This window comes from Saccopteryx leptura, chromosome 12 (assembly GCF_036850995.1).
Source record: "Saccopteryx leptura isolate mSacLep1 chromosome 12, mSacLep1_pri_phased_curated, whole genome shotgun sequence".
NCBI classification, from domain to species: Eukaryota; Metazoa; Chordata; class Mammalia; order Chiroptera; family Emballonuridae; genus Saccopteryx; species Saccopteryx leptura.
This window is the reverse complement of record NC_089514.1, coordinates 10198359-10221025: the sequence shown is the minus strand read 5'-3', so window position 1 is coordinate 10221025 and position 22667 is coordinate 10198359. Positions and strand designations below refer to the sequence as shown.

Sequence of the window (22667 nt, the reverse complement as noted above, 5' to 3'; positions counted from 1 at the left end):
TCCCCCCCACCCACCCACCCCTTCTCACTTCGGTAAAATACCAAAAAATGGTATCTTATACCAACTTGAACTTCAGCAACTGGTCTAATTTTCTAAGGCTTTTCTCTCTACTCCATAGTATCCCATCCCCTCTCTCCTTCCCTATGCCCTTCCTCCCAATCCTTACCAAGAATCATATGATTCCACTCAGATGTGGTCTATAAAACAAAAAGCAACAAATACACAAACTCCTAGACACAAACAAAAGGGGAAGGGGGTAAAAGGGGTCAAATACATAGGGACAGAGGAGACTAGACTCTGGGTGGTGGGCACATAATGGGACATACAGATGTTGTGTTATAAAGTTGTATATCTGAAACGTATATGATGGTATTAACCAATGTTACCTCAATAAGTTTTATTTAAAAATAAAAAACCTACTCCTAGCAGAAAGTACAGTGTGTCCATAAAGTCATGGTCCACTTTTGACTGGTCACAGGAAAGCAGCAAAAGACGACAGAAATGTGAAATCTGCACCAAATAAAAGGAAAACCCTCCCAGTTTCTGTAGGATGATGTGGCAGCATGTGCGCATGCGCAGATGATGACGTAACACCGTGTATACAGCGGAGCAGCCCACGGCCATGCCAGTCGAGATGTGGACGGTACAGAGGAAAGTTCAGTGTGTTCTGTGGCTCGCTAAATTAGAATCCGTGACCAAAGTGCAACGTGAATATCGGCGCGTTTATAACAAAGCGCCACCACATAGGAATAACATTACTCGGTGGGAAAAGCAGTTGAAGGAAACCGGCAGTTTGGTGGAGAAACCCCGTTCTGGTAGGCCATCAGTCAGTGACGAGTCTGTAGAGGCTATACGGGATAGCTACCTAAGGAGCCCTAAAAAATCTGTGCGTGAGCCCACATCAAACTGCACTGACTGATAGGTATGAAACTGGGAGAGTTTTCCTTTTATTTGGTGATTTCACATATCTATCATCTTTTGTTGCTTTCCTGTGACCGGTCAAAAGTGCACCATGACTTGACGGACACACTGTAGTTATTGGCAATTTACCACTCCTGGTGAATTTAAGTCCATACAACAAAGAGCCCCTTGGGAGAGAAGTCCTTCCTAGTTCCCCTGAAGCCTTCTCTCCCAGTAACATCATCTGGACACAGAAGCTGTAAATTTTAACAATTTAAATATAAGAAAAACGAGGCCATAAATCCAAAACAGGTAACAAAAAGAACAGCAAAAACACAATTAGCAGACAAACTTCTTGGGACCATGTGGCGTGCTCTACTGTCAACTGAACCCAGCGGTGCATTGGAACCGAATTCTCCTTGGGCACAGTGACCTTCACAAAACCATGCCAAGATGCCCAGGATGGGTGCTTTGAACAATTGTTTCTTTTTTTTTTTTTTTTTTTTTAGCAATGACTCATTCCAGTCGGTGGTTTTATAGACAGAATGGCAGTTCTAAACAACATTTATAAAGCTTGATTTATGATAATTAATGCTTATATTTCACAAATGACCTACACAGGCCCCTATTCAGTTCCTCACAGCACACAGGGTTTCCAAGTAACCACCACCTGGAATAAGAAACTAAATGGGACATACCTGGAGTGGGAGGTCATTGAAAGGCAGTGTAAGACCCCTCAGAGTCATCCTGAGACATGGGTCAGAGAGAGACAGAAGAGTCGGGGGGGAGGGGGGAGATCAGCCCGAACTTGAACTATTCCCAAAACACACCTGGACGTAGTAGCTCTCAAGAATTCCTCTTTCACTGCCCGATAGACTCGGCGTGTCTCTAGTGTGGGCAGAGTCTCGGTTATTTAAGCATTTGGGTTGCTTGGGCTCTGGGTAGACAGAATAAAATGGTCTTTGGGTGGCCAATAGTGACTCCGAGCTAAAACACTGAGCAGTCTTATGGGGACTGTCTACAGTTTCACTCTTCTGGAGCCCCTGAGGGGAGGAAGGGGGCAGAATGTTGACTCTTGGGTCCTTGCCATAGGCCCTAAGAAGAGAGAGGAAATGCAAGGAAGAAGGACCACTTCCAGAAGGCCTTAAAGAGCCGGACCAGGGCTTGACAGAGGCAGAGGTACTGTGGAGGGCGAGCACTGAGGCAGGGCTGTGGACTGTCCCCAGAGACAGACGCCGGGGGTCCATCCGCAGAGGGGGCCTGCGGAGCAGCAGCAGGAGGCCGTGCCCACGGGCCGAGCCAGGACAGCAGCACAGCTTCCTGCAGCGTCTGGGGAGCCTCCCACCGGCCGCGTTCACCAGGCCCCTCCGTGGCGGCTCCCGCCTTGGCGTCTCACCGCCCGACTTGTGTCCAGCAGTCCCCAGAAGGTCCCGGAGGAGAGCCTGGTTCTGCTTGGCCTCTTGGGTCAAGGTCTCTTTCTGCCCCTGGAAAACTGGAAATGACCCTGCCCACCTCCAGGTTTCTGTTTCTGCTCCAAAGGCGTGTCTGTGGGCATGACATCCAGCAGTCAACCTAAGTTCCAAGCAAAGCAATAGACACTGGGTGCTAGCTGGCCTTGCCCGTATGTTAACTGAAGTAAATGCCAATGAGAAATATACGTGAACTTGTATATTCTATATTCATGGGAAAAGTAAAAAAAATGTGAACTTGGGTCTCCTGCACCTTCTGTCAGACTGTTTAGGCAGTTACACTAAACTATGCTTTCTCTACTTGTAAAATTTATAGGACTATTAATTTAGCATCATTCAGACACATATGTACACACTCATATACATATATGCACACATCACTGTGTTCAGGGTGGGGCAAAAGTAGGTTTACAGTTGTTCATATGGAAAATAATACAGTAATTCATAAACAATGATACAAGAATACACTGTTTTGCATATTCACAGTATAAATCTACTTCTGCCCTACCCTGTATATATGATTTTTTCTGTTTCGTACTTTGTCGGACTATACATTGCACCTCTAATCCGGACCTTTCCGATAATCTCCAGACCCGCGTATTCAACTGCTCAGACCTGTACCGCTCCCCCCCCCCAGGACATCTTGGAGACCCCTTGTAGTCAGTGTGCTCGAAACTGAAGTCATGGCCTCCCCTCTCCACTCATTCTGCTCCCAGCCACACGCTGCAAACTGCCCCCGCTGAGGGATCCCGATCAAAGGAAATGGCACCTGGGGACTCCAGCTGAAGACCTGGAAGCTACCCCAGATTCCACTTCCCCCTCACTCCCCGTGTCCGAGTCCTGCTGAGTCTGCCTCCCGCTTAGCTCCCCAGTCTGTCCCTGCAGGCCTTCCATGGCTCCCCATTGCGACGGCCCCCGGCCTAAAAGAGGAGGCGCGATCTGTCCCTCCCTGGCCGTGTCTCGGGCCTCCGGTCTCCACACTGTCTACACTGCAGCCCCTTGACCTTCCTTTGTTTGCTGGGAGGTGCCCTGCTTCCTTGGCTCAGTGCACATGCTCTTTGCCCGGGTCCTGAACACCTCAGAACACGCTTCCTCGGCTCTCTATAGTCTCCCAATACCTGCTTGTTTCTCCCTATCTCAGCTCACAGCTCACTGCCTCGGAGAAGCCTTCCCTGATTGGCGGGCCAGGTTCGGGGCCCTCTTACATGTCTGCACAGCACCCGGGGCTTCTCTGCGGCATCATCACAGTGAATGACGACATGTGCGATTGTATGTCTAGTATCTGTCACGTGTGCGATTGTATGTCTAGTATCTGTCACTACCCGTAGACTGGGCGCTCCCTGAGGGAAGGGGCCTCTTACATGTCTGCACAGCACCCGGGGCTTCTCTGCGGCATCATCACAGTGATCGATGACATGTGCGATTGTATGTCTAGTATCTGTCACGTGTGCGATTGTATGTCTAGTATCTGTCACTACCCGTAGACTGGGCGCTCCCTGAGGGAAGGGGCCTCTCACATGTCTGCACAGCACCCGGGGCTTCTCTGCGGCATCATCACAGTGATCGACGACATGTGCGATTGTATGTCTAGTATCTGTCACTACCCGTAGACTGGGCGCTCCCTGAGGGAAGGGGCCTCTCACATGTCTGCACAGCACCCAGGGCTTCTCTGCGGCATCATCACAATGAACGATGACGTGTGCGATTGTATGTCTAGTATCTGTCACTACCCGTAGACTGAGCGCTCCCTTAGGGAAGGGGCCTCTCACATGTCTGCACAGCACCCGGGGCTTCTCTGCGGCATCATCACAATGAACGACGACGTGTGTATGTCTAATATCTGTCACTACCCATAGACTGGGCGCTCCCTGAGGGAAGGGGCCCCGGCCTTGTTTCCCACTGCATCCCCGGAGCCTAGTATGGTGCCTGGCACATGGTAAGTGCCAGAGAAATGTTTGCTGAGTGCATGGGTGGTGAACGGTCCCCTGCAGGGGTGTGTCTGTGCATTTATTCTAATACATAAATAAAAACCTCATCTAGAATGATAAATTATGGCTTTTGATGCACTTAAGCCTTTTCATAATTTTATAACCTCGGAACGTTTAGGTTTTTCTTACACTCCTGAGGACTCGTTTATTTTGTTTAATAAACGTTGTGAAAAGGTCTCAAAATAAAGAATACATTTGAAACACCTGAAGAATACCAATTCTCTACATGGATTTAGTATACTTTCTCCAGAAATAGAGTGTTTTATTCGCGGTAGAGTTCATTTTTCATTACTCATGGGAAATCGTGATGGTCAGTCTCAAAGCTGTTAGAGCCCATTTTATGTGCCTCGTAGATTACCGTTATTTTTCTCAGTCGTGTCTCAAAAAGCCACCAGGTAGGTCATGGAAGCACTTTCCCTCCATATGGGGACTTGTGCGATGGGCCAAAGAAAATGCAAGATAGAAAACTTGAGCTGAAAATGCAGAAATCTCTCTGCCTAGGGCTGCTTCCCAGCCCACAGAGGCTGTAAAGCTTGGTCAAAATGACAAAACACTTGGCTACCAAACACTGAGTTATAATTATCTAATAAGTTGGCGTGACCAAATTATGATGAGCAAGTAATGACATATTAATGTACTGCATGCATTCAAGTGAGGAAAATTTCATTCTGCACGTAAGAACCTGCCCTTTTTAACATTCACCTCTCTCCCCTCTAATATACATTAAGAAAAGATTTCAGGGATACTTCATTGATCTTCCTTAGGAAAAGACAGACTCAAAAATAATCCCTCAAACAAAAATGTCCACCTCCTCTGAACCCTGGGATATAGTGTTAGTATATCACTTACGTAGCAATTATCATCGGCCTTTTGTTGATTTTTTTAGTTTTTTCACATGTATATAGAATTATCTTGTCTCCCTACCTAGATTCAAAGTTTCCCGAAAGCAGGGCTTTCCCCTCTCTGGTATTTCGTATCTCTTCTGAAGTTCCTACTATCTGGTGCATAATAGGAACCCAATTAAAACATGCTGAACCATCTGATATTTCCAACAAAACGGGATAGCAGAAGGACTGATTAATACATTAAAATATGTAGCCTGGGAGAAATAATAAGTTTTAAATTATGCTTTTGGAATTGCTTTATTCACGAGAGTCAGCTTGAGCCCCTGTTCCCTAGGGCACGTACTCACAGGCTTTAAACTCAGCGCCGTGACCCACCACCCCAGGCGGAAGGTCTCTCCATAGTCCCAGACCACTATCACCAGCAGGGACTTGGACGTTCCAGAGGCCACTCCAAGTCCACATGTCTAAACCCAAGTTTATCAGTCTGCTTTACCCAGGCCTGCTCTTCTCTCCAGCAAATGTTCCTAGCTAGGCAAACGGCACCAGACTCGCTAAGGCATCCAAGTCAAAACAAACTTCTCCTTCTCTCTCTCTCTCTCTCTCTCTCTCTCTCTCTCTCAGCTCTCTCTGCTCCAAAACTAAGTTCTGTCGATTCTCATGTCAAATATGCCCCTTCTCTCATCCTCAGTGGCACTACCCCAATTCAAGCCGTTTCTCCACCTGGTCTCCAGGCCTCAAGTAGCATCTCCGATCTCTGACCTCCACACTTCTTCCAGAATAACCATCCCTAATTTCGTTACTCTCCAACTTAAAAGTCTTTTAACAGTCCCTTATAAATTAAGAAATAAAATGCAGCCTTGGCCAGGTAGCTCACTTGGTTAGAGCATCGTCCCGATACATCAAAGTTGTGGGTTCGATTCCCAGTCAGGGCACGTACAAGAATCAACCAGTGAATGCATAAACCAGTGGAACAACAAATCAACGTCTCTCCCCACCCCTATCTCTTTCTAAAATCACTCAATAATTTTTTTTAAAGAAATAAAATGCAAACTCTCCGAAATTAATGTATCCAAAAAAAAAAAAAATCTCTGAATGATGTGAGTGGGGATGAACACACTCTTTTGTGTAATGTAGTAAAATGTGTTCAAACACCCAACTTCTTAAACCACAAGCATGTATAATTTTGAGTAAAACAAATATACTTTAAATTTCACGAATCACTTCCTGGCCCGTGCTTCCCTTTCCAACATTCTCCTCGCTCACTCCGCCCCAGTGTCCCAGGGTCCCCAACACACTGCTCCCTCCATACAGGAACTCCCACTGGTCCTTTCGCACTGCGCTGGGTGGCTGCGAGAGGAGCCCACATAGCTGCCCTTTAAGGAAAGTACTAAGGCTCTTGGGCATTGATTTATAAGGGAAATAACCCTGTTTCTTGAACAGCTGATAGACCAGGGACCAATCCAGGGCCAAGTCCTTCTGCAGTAACCTGGCAGAGTCTTGTCCTACATCTCCATGCGGAAGGACAGCAGAGAGACCCAACCGCTCCCTCTCTGTTGGGAATTATCAACGAGAGGTGAGCCCAGAGAAGGGCACGAGGACTCTCCCAGAGACCCCCACACACACACACACTCACAGCAGCCCCCTGCTGGGCTGGCGGAGCTGGAACAACTGACAGAATCAAAGAGACAACGGCAGCAACTAGGCATCTGGAGCCTGGGTCTCCACTCCATCTTCTCCCTTCTGCTTCTCTTTCAGCGCCGGTCTCGCTGGGTCCTCTCACAGAAAGGTCTTCTCCAGGAACTGGGAAATGGAGCCAGCGGCAGCCACCAGGAAAGCCCAGAAGGGAGAGCAGCGCCTCCCCCACAGCCGACAGAGAAACCTCCCTGGGGAAGTCTCCCGTTCCTGCCTGGCTTCTGTGCCCGCGGAAGCTGACCACTGTTCCCAGCAAAGTGAAACTGCATGCCTGGCCATCCTGGATCCTGACCCCCTCCCTCCGGCGGGGAGCAGGGGGTGGCGTGGGGACAGGGTCTGCTACCATAGTAAGGCAGGTGGGACAGCTTGCTGGTTAGACCAAACCAATAGTCCCTATCTGTTACCCTAATCACCAATACCTCCCTTTTTATTCATAATACTATTTTAGGTACTGAGGGGGAAAAGCATCATCCTCTTGAGAGAGAGTGTTGCCTAAACATAGAATGCATTACACTACTACCCCATAGTTGGGCAAAATGAATCCATGATAGCTTAATTGCAATTGTGACAATAAATGCCAACGAATAAGTTTTGCTTTCAACTTTTTTTTTTTTTTTTTGTATTTTTCTGAAGCTGGAAACGGTGAGGCAGTCAGACAGACTCCCGCATGCGCCCGACTGGGATCCACCCGGCATGCCCACCAGGGGGCGATGCTCTGCCCCTCCGGGGCGTCGCTCTGTCGCGACCAGAGCCACTCTAGCACCTGGGGCAGAGGCCAAGGAGCCATCCCCAGCGCCCAGGCCATCTTTGCTCCAATGGAGCCTTGGCTGCGGGAGGGGAAGAGAGAGACAGAGAGGAAGGAGAGGGGGAGGGGTGGAGAAGCAGATGGGTGCCTCTCCTGTGTGCCCTGGCCGGGAATCGAACCCGGGACTTCCGCACGCCAGGCCGATGCTCTACCACTAAGCCAACCGGCCAGGGCCGCTTTCAACTTTTTTTTAAAGCCCAGAAATATCTTTTTGCCAATCTACAGCAGGCTGGCGAAAGAAAAGGTCTTGGTCAGGACCCAAAGTACAAGTCATGATTCAAACCCATGCAGCCGCGGGGCTCTCCCCACCCCAATCAGAGGACTCAAGCACAGCCATTACCCTATTCTCCCCGCCTGGAAGACAGTCGGACAAAACAGCTATTGGGCGGGGCTTGTGGAAACTCCACCCACTCCTACAACTGAGGCTTACAGGAAAAAAAGGCCCCTCCCTCCCAGAAATGTCAGAGAGCGCATCCCTCTGAGAGATGCAACGAAGGGAGCTCAGGGGTGCGGGCTGCTTCCTTCTCATTAGAGAGGTGCGAACACGTGAGAGTGACATGCGAACACGTGAGAGAGATGTGCGAACACGTGAGAGAGACGTGCGAACACGTGAGAGAGACGTGCGAACATGTGTGTGGGCGGGTGTCGGGCTGCGGAGTGAGGCTGGGGAACACGAGAGGCCCGGAGTCGCAGCCGGGAGGTCATGGCATCCCCGCGCAGGGAAGTGCCGATCGTCATGAGAGTAGACACCTAAGCTGGCAGGGTTCTGTCATCTCAGCCGAGGCAGAGAGAGTTTAAAATTCCCGTTTCCAATACTCAGTGCACTCTTAGTAAGCTGATGATGCTACAACGCTAGGTTAAGAGCTTTTTTCTAATCCTTTCCTAGAGAAACACGTGAACTAGCCCAGGTTTCACCCACATTTAATCGACAACTTAGTGCGGACCAGGTGAGTAGCACAGGCAAAGGCACGAGGGATGCACCAGTGACCAAAACAGACCAGAAAGCCCTCTGTCCCCAGGGAGTTTATATTCTAGTCAGAGGAGAAAGCTAGTAAACAAAATAAATAAAATGCATAGTTTTCAGATGGTGAGAAGAAAATGAAAAGGGAAATAAAAAAGAAGATACAGAAGAGGGATGGGGAAGGCTGTAACGTATAAAGGCTCCTCTCCTGTGTTCTCCTACACGGTGCATTCTGGCAGATGACAACCTCAGCAATGCCCTTGCGACTGGACCATGCCCGGCCAGGGCAGCAAAGGAGAGAGATAAAGAGGACGAAGAGACAGAACCTGGTACGCACAAGAGTGGGGTTCAGCGCTGGGTCATGGCTTTGCCACATCTTTCCCTGTCCTGCCTCAGTTCAGGTTTCTGGGCCCAACCTCCGTAATGACGTCAATAAAAACCGCCTCCCCAGTAGCTCCTAGAACGCTGGGTTGCTAGGTCACACCTGGCCTATAAGCGAACACAAGTAGACATCTATCTTCATTTTGAATATTAAAAAGTTCACACTTTGGTCTTCGTGCTTCTGTCATCACCTATTAGTTGAGCATCTACAATGCGCCAAATCCTGTTCTAGGCACTGGAGGCACAGCAGTGAGCAAGACACACAGGTGTTTCTGTCCTTGAGAAACTTATATAACGGAGGAGATGAACAATTCAGCAACAGATTAAATGGGCAGATACTGACAAGAAGGGACAGATACCACTGAACAGTCCGTGCAGGACATGATCAAGTCCTGAACTTGACTGTCTGCAAACAAGCTTAACTGAATCCAGACTGTGGTCACCTACAAAGCCCGTTCCAGAAGGGTGTCATGGTAATAAACTGATAGGAAAATCCGATTGTGCCGAGTGGGCCTTTCTAAAACACTGAAAGGATCGCTTGCTTTCTCTTCCTGAGAGTCTGTTGTGTGGACGAGTACATATAGTATTTCCATCCCCTAAGGGGTTTCTGTTCTGTGAACTGCAGAAGTGTTATTCCATGTTGTATAAATAAGCATGTGTTTTGGTTTGCGGAGTCTTTGGCATCTTATTATATAGCACTACTGTTATGTTAAAATAAGTAAATAAATAAAGTCATAGAACCATAACCGTAGTAAACATATATACACGCCATCATAAAGATAGTCACATGTCCTTTTTACAAGTAGAAGGTGAAGCTACTGATCCTAGGGTTGCTGGGCATTTCTGTAGGGAAAGCAAAGAGAGAGATTCAAAACCACACATTGGAGGAATCAATCAATCCACACCCTTTATGTTTAAAGGAGCTAGTGGCTGAGTAGCTACAAGAGACCAGAAAAAAAATGTGGACACATCATAACCCAATACCTTAGGGAGAGAGCAGCATAACCGACGTCAGAGAAAGCTGCACATGAGCTGTAACCGCTAAGTGCTTTATCTCACTCACACACTCACACTCACACACACACACACACACACACACACACACACACACACCAGCCTTGCTGATCTGCCCAAACACTCCTTTCTAGCCTGCCTGCTGTGTGGAGTGGAGCTGGTTTGAATTGTAAAGCAGCCAGAGGGAGGCAGTTCCTGAGCGTGTGTCCGTGAGTCCCTCTGGCCAGAAGGCAAGGAGACCCAGCCTGACCACACTCGGACACTGTCTATCTTGGACTCAGGCTTGTGGATGCAACAGACTTTCTGTGTGCTCCGAAAATAAAATCAGATGTCCCGTGTATTGCCCATGACACAGGCTTACTGTAAACACAGCTCATAACCGGGCGCTGTGGCCTGTGCCTCCACGGTAAGGACAGCCTGCCAGCCAGAAAGACAAAATTTCCAAATAAGTTACAGCCTCTGCCTGCAGCAGCCGGACACTCCAAAGGTCCTATTACTTGGCCTGGTTTCCTATTTAGATTGATAGCAGTGCCACTCATTAAGACCACTGATGGAAGAAGGAGGGTTTTTTATACATCGCACTTGAAACAGGGACCCCTTAAAAAAAAACATAGACTACCTAGGCTTCGCTTTAGAACATCCAGCTGGGATGTGAACTCCCCTGAGACGGAGTGAACTGAGCTGAGCACCTCTTCTGTTTGTTTTGTCTGGGGTTCTGCTCGTGCTTTCAAAAGCAATGAGATGCAGCAAGCCAAACTAAGTGCCAGGGTCCCATCACAGGATGTCGAGAGGATCCACAGGGAGGAAAACTTGCTCTTTTAAACAGCACCAGATATCTGACGCCCAATACCTGATGAAATGTGTTTCTGCTCACAATGGTAGGTGTCACTGGGACCTGCCGGGTCAGCTGGGAAGCAAACTGTAGACACAGAGCCACCACCAACTACTGCCATGAAATTGCTTTATAGAAGATACCCTGTATTTTCAGGTCACCTCACCTCGGTACCCAAAATCAGATGCAACCCAATGAAGTGAATGAAATTCAGAGGCCATTGTCCACCGTCCAACAAGAATTCTGGCCACTGTGCTGAAAGCAAATACCCTACTTCACTGTTCAAGGATTACTAGGAAATCCCAGAATGCTGCTGCCCACCACACACACACACACACACACACACACACACACACACACACACATCCACTTTCTCCAAAAGAGCCCTTTCTTTCAATAACCATTTCCCTGCTAGAAAGTAGCCTAAGACAATCTCAGAAGTGGAACTAGGCTGGGAAGAGGGAGAAGAGGATTTTCCAGCCAGAATGCATGTGTAAGTTCTTTGGACTACCTGCCACGGTGTTTGCAAGCTCTTTGCAGAGGGAATTCTTCCTGTGATTAGAAGCCTGTGACCTCAGTCCCCAAACTTTTCTCCCTGGACAAAAAGGACCACAAACAGCTCTGTGGGCATTGAGCTACTACAACTGACATCTAAAGACCTGTCTCCTTCCCCTAAAGAAAGCGTAACTTAGAAACAGCAAGGCATTCTAAATCAGAAAGACAAGTCTCTCTGTAGGAAGGAAGGTAGCAGTGACTGTAATTAACAGAGAAGCAGTTGTGGAACTTCTGGGCTCTGTTTAAAGGGCCAGGATGCCCTTTAAATGCACGATCAGGGTGAGTTGACATGACCATGGCTGTGTAGTCAAGTATTGATGGGAGAGGGAGAAGGGGCAAGAGAAGTAAATATTTACTTACAGCCCTCGGAGCCGAAGCCAGATTTTCTCGATCTGTTCGGGCTGCAAGTATTTCAGCGAGTTGCTCTCAAATTCTTCAATCTCCTTGGTCGGCGACTCCATAGCTGCAGGTTATCACCGGGAGTGAGGCTGTGAGCTTGGGCTGTCCCCTCTCTGCCTCCTCCCCTGTCACTTTCCCGGTGCGCTCCCCTGTCTGCACCCCCCAACTCTGGGCTTAAAGCGGGCTGGGACTGCGGACCACTCCGGGCCGTGGGGCCCCCAGGAGGCAGCTACCGTAACCAGCCATGTCCCGGGCTAATGTCCGGGGATAAGGATTGAGCTCCTATTCAGGAAGAAAGCACCTCGGATCTATTTGGATATGTTGGTTTTTGTTGTTGTTGTTTTAACAAAGCCACAGAAGCGATCAGTATGGCAACTAAAGGATTTGGAGGAAAGAGGGAGAGGGTGGGGAGGGGAGAGGCAGCGAGGACGGAGAAAGTGAGAAGGGGGAGAGCAAGGTGGGGAATGAGTGAGATGCGCCAGCGCCCTGGCACAGGGCCCATGGTCTGACCCGAGGCAGCGCCCCCCGCGTTGGGACGCCCACGGCTCCTCCTCCCCGCTCCCCTGCCCGGCTGCCTTCGAGCCCCCTGTTTCCTTTCACTTACCAACAGCAGCTCTGCTGACAAGCGAGAAAACTGACAACTGAGAAAAGTCGTCTGTCAGCGCACGGGGGCTGGCGTCTGGTCTGGCACCCCGGGCGGGCGCGGAGGGAGGGGCGCGCCGGGCGCCGCCGTCTGCAGGGCACACGCTCGCGGGGCTCCAGCCTCGCACCCGGGCACCCACACGTGCCAGGCGCCCCCGCCCGGGTGTGTCCACGGCTGCTGAAGCCCGTGAGTAACACGGCACCACGCGGAAATCTGAGAGATTCCCTGGGCGCCCGGCGGGGCTCGCGGCAGCAGCGAGGTTCCGCGGAGTGAGTGCCCGAGCTCTCTCTCATTCACAGCGCTGGCGCTCCCCGCCCCCCATCGCTGGGGGGAGCCGGGTCCATTTTGAAATATCAAAGCAACTGATGGGGAGAAAAGTAACCACACATCACACTCACAAAGTCCCCTCCCCCCTCTCTCCACCCAGGTGGGGATTACCAACAGTGAAGAGGAGAGGTAGGTAGGAGTGTCTACTGATCAATGTCACACAACCCGAGGGGCTGATGGGGGCCAGGTGGTGCTGAGACTAGGGAGGGTTTCAGCTCCACAAAGCTGCTACCCACTGTCGTTGTCCCCCTGGGTCATTCGCAATGTCAGAAACGCAAACTGCTCTGGCAGAGTGGGACCGGGTGTGGAGTTGGGACGGGGATTAACAGAGGGACCAGAGGCACAAAAAGAAAGGACCAATTGGTGCTCAAGCTGATCACAGCCCTGACATCACAGGATGAACCGGCAGTCAAACTCCCTTGTAAATGAAGTCAGGCAAGTCACCATCACCTCCCAGGGGCCATTTCAACCCGGGGTCTCCGGGCTCCTGAGAGTCAGGGTGCAGCTTGCCAGATGACTCAGTGGCAGGGAAGGGTTCTTTGGGTCACCTCCCAGCATCCTTTTTCTGTCAGATATTTTCCTGTGTCCCAAAAGTGAGGTCAACGTAAAGATGAGGACTCAAGTCACATTCCATGCGTGGGACCTTGATAAAAGAATAAAATCAGAGTGTCTAAATCCTAAATGCTCCCCCGTTTGGTAGCTGCCACTGACTCTCCAGAACTGAGAGGTGAGAGTGCCGAGGCCGGCGTGGCTGGCTCTGTCCAGTGCAGCGGAGAAGGCCCCGGCCTCAAGGGGAGGCAGCAGACCTGTCCGATTGGAAAGGACCTGCACGCACACCGGACACACAAGCTGAAGTTGCCTTATTAAAGCCAGTCCCATTTATAAGTGAAGACAGAGGTTTTCTGGAAGCACACACATTTCACTGAGTTTAGGCATCCCTACCGGGCATTAAGAAGCCAAACATATTTACATGAAATTCATTTACCTGAATAAAACCAATTGTCCACCCACCCAATATCACCCAGCAGGGAATAGTCACCTGATGGAGGGGGAGGGGGAATAGATAGGATGTTAAAAGAAGAGATTATTTTAGCAACTTGTTTTGGGGGTGCAAGACAGGGTCACAGTCCCCAAATGGGGTTTCCATCAGATTGTACATCTTGGGCAACCAGCTGTCAAAACACAGAGGTGCAGTAATGATGATAGCAAGTGCATATCCGAACTTCCTATGGTCCAAGCGCTGCCCTAAGGGTTCCATACACACATAGCAACAACACTATGAGACAAAGACTATCACCATCATCATCCCAATTCACAATATAAGAAAACTGAAGCATGGGGAGGTCACCTAGCCACCAGCATGGGAATGAAACTCGGAAAGATCACAGTTTGAGTGACAGTTCCTGACCTACACCAATACAAATAGGTCCCCCTCACAGGGGTCCCATTTTCTGCATCATTAAAGTGAAGAATTTAGGCAAAAAGCTTTTTTACGTCTGTCCCACCTTTATGATCCTCCGAGGTCACCCGGGGAGACGTGGCGAAAGGCTCTGCTGGACGGGGCAGTGCTTACTGCTGAGTGCACCCCTTACCCCGGGAAAGGACAGAGTGAATGCCAAAGGACCACCCTGGTCTTCCTGCCCCAACCCACACCGATGACTTCTTCCTACTGTCGGTGAGACTTCTGATTCAGAGAAAAACATGTTTTGGAAGAAAATGGGAAAGAATAGCCTTCTAATGCCACTAAGCTCATCAGAAAGAGAAGACAAAATATATTCTTTAAAAGTTTCTCAAACATGCTTTTGTTTCATTTTAGAAAAAAAAACTACAAATTAAACATGTATTAGAAAGTCCATAAGGATAGAACTTGGCTTTCTTTTGGGGCCATAGTGGTTTTTGGAGCTGGAGGGACCTTAAAAATAAGGCAGATTAGAAGTTTTCAAAATTTTTTAGGCAACAGAGTATTATATGTCAAAGAATGTCTTCTAAGGGATGCCAGGGCCTACCACCGATTTCAGAAGTAAAGGCAGTGCTGCACTGAATGGGGGAGGGGAGCAGTTCGTTTTCAGGGACAAAGTCCACCTCTACCTTCTTATCTCATCTCTGGGGGGACCAATGCTCCCACTTCCCAGATGAGGACTGAGGCCAAAGCACTACCAAATATTCAGGATTCCTTGCCCCTAATCCAGGGTTCTTTTTAAACCACATTAGGAAAAGCTTGTCTTGTCCCTGCCAACAAAATGTCACCACTTGTCGATGTACCACGTTATTATGTCACTCCGCTTTTGTTCTCTCTTTATCTGTCACAGATAGCGTATGCCTGATAGTTGCAGCAACATGACAAGCCACAATTTCTCCTGGAGCTCTGCTCAGAGGCGAGCAAAAAACAGATGCAAATCCACCAAGAAACAAAAGGTCTAGGAAAATGCAAAGCCACTCACAACTTCGCTTTGCAGGTTTATCTGCACTGTGATTTCCTAACCCAACTTTTTAGGAACTCTTATGTGGTCAAACATCACTAACTATATAGCGACATGCATGCATACATACATACATACATACATACAACTGTGAATTTACAATAGTTCTCCAAGTCGCCAGCTTGCGCATGGGATCACCAACATGATCCATGGTCACTGGGTTGAGCCCAAAGGTCACTGGCTTGAGCTCAAGGTCGCTGCTTGAGCAAGGGGTCATTGGCTCAGCTTGAGCCCCCCACTCAAGGCAAGTATGAGAAGCAATCAATAAAAAACTAAAGTGAAGCAGCTATAAGTTGATGTTTCTCATCTCTCTCATCCCCCCCTCTCTCTCCCTTCCTGTTCCTCTCTCTCTCTCTCTCTCTCTCTCTCTCTGAAAAATAAAACAAAATAGTCCCCAAGTAGACATAGGATAACTTAGCCTCAGTACTAGCCTGCCTCTGCATCGTCAGCATTAAGTACCATACGGTCAGAGAGAAAGTGAGCTCCGTGCTCCTGGCAGAGTTCAAAGAGAAGCTGGATGACTGACAAGGGAGAAGGAATCAGGCTTTCTAGGCATGAGAATGACCCCAGAGAGCCCTTCTGCCTTAAGATTTCATGATTGAATAGTAACCACAATAATGACAACTACTACCCTTACCAGTTCTTGAGGACCACCACGTGTCAAGCGCCACGCTCAGCACATCGCAAGTTGGTTTACTGCATCGACAACAAAACGCTTCAGAGTAGTTCACTCTTCCCATTTATACGTGAAGACAGAAGAGGCTCCCAAAGGTCAGGTCACTTTTGCAAAGACATCCAGTTCACGAGTGACAGAGCCAGATTTTAAAAGCAGACCAGAGTACAAAGCTCATGTCTTTTCCCTCTGGTGCATCCCCTCCCTGCAGACATCTGAAGACAAGTAGAAGGGCGTATGACAGAGAGGGTGGGGCTGCAGGGGCACAGGTGGAGGGCTCACTAATTAGGGGGAAATTAGGAAGGCTACCGAGATAGTGGCAGTGACGTTTGAATGGACTCTTGAAGGTGGGTGAGGAGCTGTGACTTGGTTGAGTGGAGGCAGGTGGCCCCAGAAGGAGGGCACTGCATGAAAAGTCACACAGAGGCATGAGCAGGCATGGGGTGTCCACGATCCATGTGCGGAAGTGCATGACTACAGAGAGCAAGAGAAACTGCTGGAAGGGTCAGCCAGATCCTGGGGCCATGGCAGAAGCCTGGGCTCTCTCCTTCAGATGACCGGGAGCCGCAGTGGTTCTAAGCAGGGGGAGGCGTGGTCACACGTGGAGGGGACTCGCTGTCCTGAATGTACATTCATCATGCACCCAGGTCAGCTCTCTGGGAACCTGTGTGCAATGACCTTGGGGCGAAGGCTACTAACTAGGGCACAGAAGAGGAGTCTGGCTACCCAATGCAAACAAGCTCTTCGGGTTACAAAGAGGGAAAAACAGGACAAAGAAAAGCAGCCAAGTCAGAAAAAGCACAGCGTTATCTCCCATGAGCACCTCTCCTCCCTCTACAAGATTATACTCCTGGCTTTGACCTCCGTGAAGCCAGCCAGCGCCCTGCTACATTCTTCAGAACTTGGCAATGGCATCCGTGAGAGAGTCTATGAAGGGGGAAATTATGGAGAAGCATCTGGAATCTTGGAAGTCACACCACTGGGCACAGAACCACACCAGATACTGCCCCATACATGCTGCCCACAGAGGCTCCTCTTGCCACTGGCTTTCCTTTCTAACAAGAGGTCTCCTTGGTGACAACTACGCTGCTTTTCCCTTTGTCGTCTTTTCTGTTTGGTTTTATGATTTGGGGCAGACTTTGTCCCAGGAGCCAGCTCCACTAGAGAAACAAGGGGCAGGAAGAGGCAGTGAACTGGCTAAACCCAGTTCACTGCCTGGCTAAACCCATCTGGAATGGGGCTCCGAGTAGCCAACATCTCAACTACCCAGAGAGTGGCCCAGAGAGGCGGGAAGAGGAGGTGGGAGCAGAGACAGGATGCAGTCCCAGCTTGGGAGTGGTCTGACGTCATCTGCCTGTGACCCACAGGTTTGGCCCCTCTCTCTAGCAGGACCCTTCAGTGGCTCTGCCAGAAGAAGTTCATGGAACCCTCCAGAGCAGGTGGAATCAGCAAACGAAAAGGGCTTGGACTGGCACTGAATCACAAGTGACCTAGAATAAGACACTTTTCTTCTTCAGCCCTGGCTGGCTGGGGCTCAGTGACCTTTGGATCCCTGTCCAGCTCTCGTACAACCTGTTTAGAAACCCACCGCCTGGTCTAGGCTAACCGGCTTTTCAAGGGTCCAAAAAAGCTATAGGGAAACCTGAGTCTAGATTTGACATAGATGTGTCTATAACAGACATTGCCTGGCCAATCAGAGATTTCCACCCAGGTCTCAAACAAAGTGATTGGTCTGAAGGTGACACGTGACTAAAGCAGCTCCAGTCCTGCTTCCTTATGGGAGATTTGACGTGGCCAACGGGAAAGAATAAGGGGGTTTATTTCTCTTTTCTTTGAGATAAGAAGGTATAAGGCTTGAGGTTCTCTTGGCTCTGGGGTTATCTTTTTACCACGTGAAGAAAGCATAACAGAAAAAAGACACCAACGCAGAGAAAAATAGGAACTAAAAAGACAAAGAAAATAGTGTGAAGGGATCTTTTGAGCCCCTTGATCCTGCCATGCCTGAAGCCGAGCTACCCATGGCCTTTTAAGTTATAGGATCCAAATAATGCTCTCTCCTCCCATTTTTTTTTTCACTTACATTAGGCTGAATCAAATTTCCAAATAAAAGAATCCTAATACAACTCCTGTTTTAGAGGGTCACTATAAGGAGTTAAAAAAAACAAACAGCAAAGCATGGCTAGGTCCTTCACTATTAGAGGCACTCCTCCTCTACCTCATCCATCCAACAGGAAAATAAGGGAAGAAAACTGGAAAATGGTACAGGAACCTTGCAGTGGGCAGAGCACCCAGGGTAAATATAAGGAGGCTTCATTGTCTTGATAAATAGATATGTTAATAATTTTGTTTCGGCCCTGGCCAGTTGGCTCAGCGGTAGAGCGTCGGCCTGGCGTGCGGGGGACCGGGGTTCGATTCCCGGCCAGGGCACATAGGAAAAGCGCCCATTTGCTTCTCCACCCCCCCTCCTTCCTCTCTGTCTCTCTCTTCCCCTCCCGCAGCCAAGGCTCCATTGGAGCAAAGATGGCCCAGGCACTGGGGATGGCTCCTTGGCCGCTGCCCCAGGTGCTAGAGTGGCTCTGGTCGCGGCAGAGCGACCCCCCAGAGGGGCAGAGCATCACCCCCTGGTGGGCAGAGCGTGGCCCCTGGTGGGCGTGCCAGGTGGATCACGGTCAGGCGCATGCGGGAGTCTGTCTGACTGTCTCTCCCCGTTTCCAGCTTCAGAAAAATACCAAAAAAAAAATTTAATTAATAATAATAATAATAATAATAATAATAATTTTGTTTCAACAACGTCATGACAATGACATATCAAGGCATGCCCCATTACACATGCTAGCCCCTCGAAACAACCCTGAAATGAGTGAGACAGATATTATTACCATCCGCAGCTCAGAAACGAAGTGGACAAGGTCTGAGAGGCCCGCCAGCTTCCCTGTGCCCGGTCTCCCTCCCAGCTGGCGCCCAGGCAGCATGACAGGGCGAGGCTGCCTGACTCCTGGCCCCCGCTGGTCACTCTGCCTCTCAGGACACACTGCCAACCCAGCAGAAGCAACTTGGCTGTGCTAATGAAATTGAAATTTTTGTTCGTGTAAAACTGCTGAGGCAACAGTCAGCCAAATTCTGACCCAAATGCACATAAATTAGCAGGTTGGTTGTTCTTCCTAAGCCTATAAAGCAGATTTGAATGCGGGGAACCCCTAAGCGTTGAAAGGGACCTTAGCGATCCCACTGCCCAAGGTCCTACGATACTGAGAGCAAGGAGCAGCACCCAGTGCAGTAACTGTTCCCAGGGCCCAGCTCCTGGTGGTGACAGAGCTGGAACCAGAAGTGGTGTCCCTAGACAGCCCAGCACACCATTATCTCTGAACTTCCTTCCCAGTCTCGAGAATGACTCCCACTTCCACTCCAGAATCTGGTCCAAGGGCACCTGGTGTGATGGGTGTGAGGGGGTCAAGAAAGGGACAATGGCAGAGGCTAGACACACAGACTGCGATGGGCCTGCTCCCATGTGAGAGTTCCTAGGAGGTAACCATGAAACTCTGTTGAGCGGGTATGTCGGAGATACAAAGAGAATTGAGATTCAGTAAGTACGATTAATAAAGAAGGACAAAATATTTTTTCAAAAATGGTTTCTGGGCCCTGGCCGGTTGGCTCAGTGGTAGAGCATCAGCCTGGCGTGCTGAAGTCCCAGGTTCGATTCCCAGCCAGGGCACACAGGAGAAGCGCCCATCTGCTTCTCCCCCACTCCCCCTCTCCTTCCTCTCTGTCTCTCTCTTCCCCTCCCGCAGCCAAGGCTCCATTGGAGCAAAGATGGCCCGGGCGCTGGGGATGGCTCCATGGCCTCTGCCTCAGGCGCTAGAGTGGCTCTGGTTGCAACAGAGCGATGCCCCGGATGGGCAGAGCATCACCCCCTGGTGGGCAGAGCGTCGCCCCTGGTGGGCGTGCTGGGTGGGTCCCGATCGGGGCATACGGGAGTCTATCTGACTTCCTCCCCATTTCCAGCTTCAGAAAGATAAAAAAAAAAAAAAATGGTTTCTGAACTGCAACCACAGAAGAAGATTTAAAGATTCATGTCTGTGTTATCAGACGTGGGGGTTGAGGGGGAGAGAGCCTCCCAAACAAATTAATACTGGGACCTTCTGAACTCGTTCATTCATTCATTCAACAAACACTGCTGAGCCCTTACTCTGTGCCAGGCAGGCGTATGTGACAGTAGGTGTGCAGTGATCAATAAAAAAATCCAGTGGTGTGCCATGGAGTGCCAGTCTAACTGCAGAAACCATCCTGAACAGATTATCAAATAACAAATACATCACTGTAAAAGTGAGTCCAGGATGGAGGACAGTGGGGGTGGGACCTATTTATAAACAGATTAGCACTTCAGTCAGCTATTGCTGTGTAACAAACCACCCCCCATAATTTAGTGGCTCAGGACCACAGCAATCATTTTTCTCTCTCATGATGCCGTGGTCTCCAGTTCTCCTGCTGGTCTTGTTTGGGGTCGCTTGTGCAGCTGCAGTCGGATGACAATTTGTTGGGCGGATAAAATGTATTATGCTCACTTTGTTAAAGATGCCGTTGCCCAGGTGATATTAATGTGTGTTGGGGGCAGGCAGGATCATTGTAGCCTGGGGCTTGGTTTTGGGATTAAGCCTTTCCCACCCTTTTTGATGTGGGGTGGTACAATCCAATCATGCCTCAGAGAAGTGACTTAGTATTAGAGACTTCCCTATTTTGTATATTGGATTAGAGGTTGTGAAGCTACACTATAAAATAGGGGTAGAACGGGAACTTGCCCTCTTGGTTCCTGGGATTAGCATGAGAGAGCAGAGAGAGTAGAGCCAGCAGCAGAAGGAGGCCACGTGGAGGAGGCCAGGAAAAGCAGCCAAGATGGCGGAGTGCTGAGTGAGATGCCAGTTTGTACAGAGTTTGTATCTGGGATAAGGAAGGAGATGGGGAACTGAGGAGAATAAGGCTGGTGAGCTAGAAACCTTTGATTCTAGGAAACTCGGATAAGTCAGTGGCTTTGTGAGCACTGAATGTGACTGGGTTTTGGAGCCCAGTGTGTGTTTTTACTTGCCCGCCGTGTGCAAGCTAGGATTAAAGACTATGGCCCACCAGTTTGTGGCTCCGTTGTTTCTTTACCGACTGTCCGAATCCAATGCGAACCTGCATGAGCCAGGCGGCTGCCGTGATGGTGGCCCTTGCCCTGACTACTGGCTTTACACAATTAAAGCTAGACTATCCAACACGGTCTCACTCACATGTCTGGGGCCCTCCCAGAAACAGCTGGAAGGCAGGGACCTCTCCCTCGCTCTCTCCACGTGGTCTCTCCAGGTGGCTAGCTTAGACATCTTTAGGTGGCAGCGGGATTGTGAGAGCCAGTGTTCTAAGAAGGACAGGCCCAGAGCTGGACCAGTCTCACTTCTGCCGCATTTGGTTGGGTACAGCCCTGAATCAAGGGCAAGAGAAATAGACTCCACCTTCCACTGGGGGAGGGGATAGTGACAAATTTTATAGCCATCCTTAATCCACACAGGTGGTCAGGGATAGCCTTCATGAGCAGGTGGCATCTGAGCCAAGACCCGAAGAAGGAAAAGTAGTCATTCAAGTAACAAGTAGGAGGAAAAACAGTTCTGACAAGAAGGAACAGCATGTGCAAAGACTCTGAGCGGGAAGGATGTGGTCAAGCAATCGGAAGGAGGTAAGTTGTGCTGGGGTGAGGTGGCCAAGGGAAGAGTGGCCTGAGAGGAGGTGGGGGAGGTGGGTAGGTAGGGGCTGTAGCTGAGCCCTGGGGCCACATGGAAGGTCTGGCTTTCATTTGAGGTACAATAGGTAATCATGGACGGATTTCAACAGAGGATGCATGTTTATAAAAGACTACTCTGGTTGCTATGTGAAGAATGGTTGGAAAGGAGCAAGCACGTCCCCTGGCTTAATGAGAGATGCTAAGTGACCTCAAAAAGTGACCTGAACTGAGGAGAGACTCTAGCTCCAGCATAAATCTGTGACAATGCTGAACAGATCCATCAGTGATGAGGAGCTCATTTCCCTGCTGCTGATGGTATTGCCATAGCGTCCACGAGACTAGTGTCCTGGAGGGCAGAGACCACAGACATCTCGTCCGTCACTGTCCTTCCCCCCACCCCCCGCCCCCGCCTCCGTGCATCACAGACCAACAGACCAACTGAGCTGCTCTGAGAAGGACTGTGACATGTATTTCATTTATGGCCCAAGGCGGTTCCTGTCAAGTAAACGCTATTGAAGAGCAAGCCTGGGGCATAGAAACAGAGGAATCCTCACCTGGACTCAAAGCTCACGTGGGAGGTGCTGGCTTAGCTCTTGGTGTCTAAAGGGTTAACTTTCCATTATCTGGCAGCTGCCCTCAGTCCCTGCAGATAAGTGAAATCTTACTTTTTTGAGTGAGTCAACACCCAAGGGGAATGAAGGAGAATAAACTATTCCTGACAGTATTTTCAAAATTGTCCTTGGGGACAACTCAACGGCCCATTCGAGTTCCTCTGATTCTCAGAAGTGATCGGAGTTCTAAGACAGGAGAGTAAGAGAATCCATTTCCATGGATGCCTTCCACCCACACGCCTCTGACACATCCGGGCTAATAAAAAAGACCCTGAAGGCACCTTGATTTGGTCCATAATCCTTTACACACACAGACGGACAGACTCATCAGAGGTTGAAATAT

The 22667-nt window shown here is 49.5% G+C and overlaps 1 protein-coding gene across 13 annotated transcripts in view; it reads right to left on the bottom strand.

The window, feature by feature from the left end:
* Nucleotides 1-22667, bottom strand: part of PDE1C (phosphodiesterase 1C) — a 436629-nt gene that overhangs the window by 202820 nt on the left and 211142 nt on the right. The window contains exons 1-2 of one of the 13 annotated variants that reach the window (XM_066354406.1): nt 12446-12573; nt 11803-11905 (exon numbers count right to left, since the gene is read on the bottom strand). The exons of 11 other annotated variants lie outside the window; for them this stretch is intronic. In XM_066354406.1, coding sequence (XP_066210503.1) covers nt 11803-11903 — 101 coding nt within the window. In that variant the 5' untranslated portion in view covers nt 11904-11905; nt 12446-12573. Of the gene's footprint in view, nt 1-11802; nt 12320-12445; nt 12574-22667 lie in introns of those variants that run through there. One more of the 13 variants, XM_066354405.1, reaches the window with a different exon arrangement.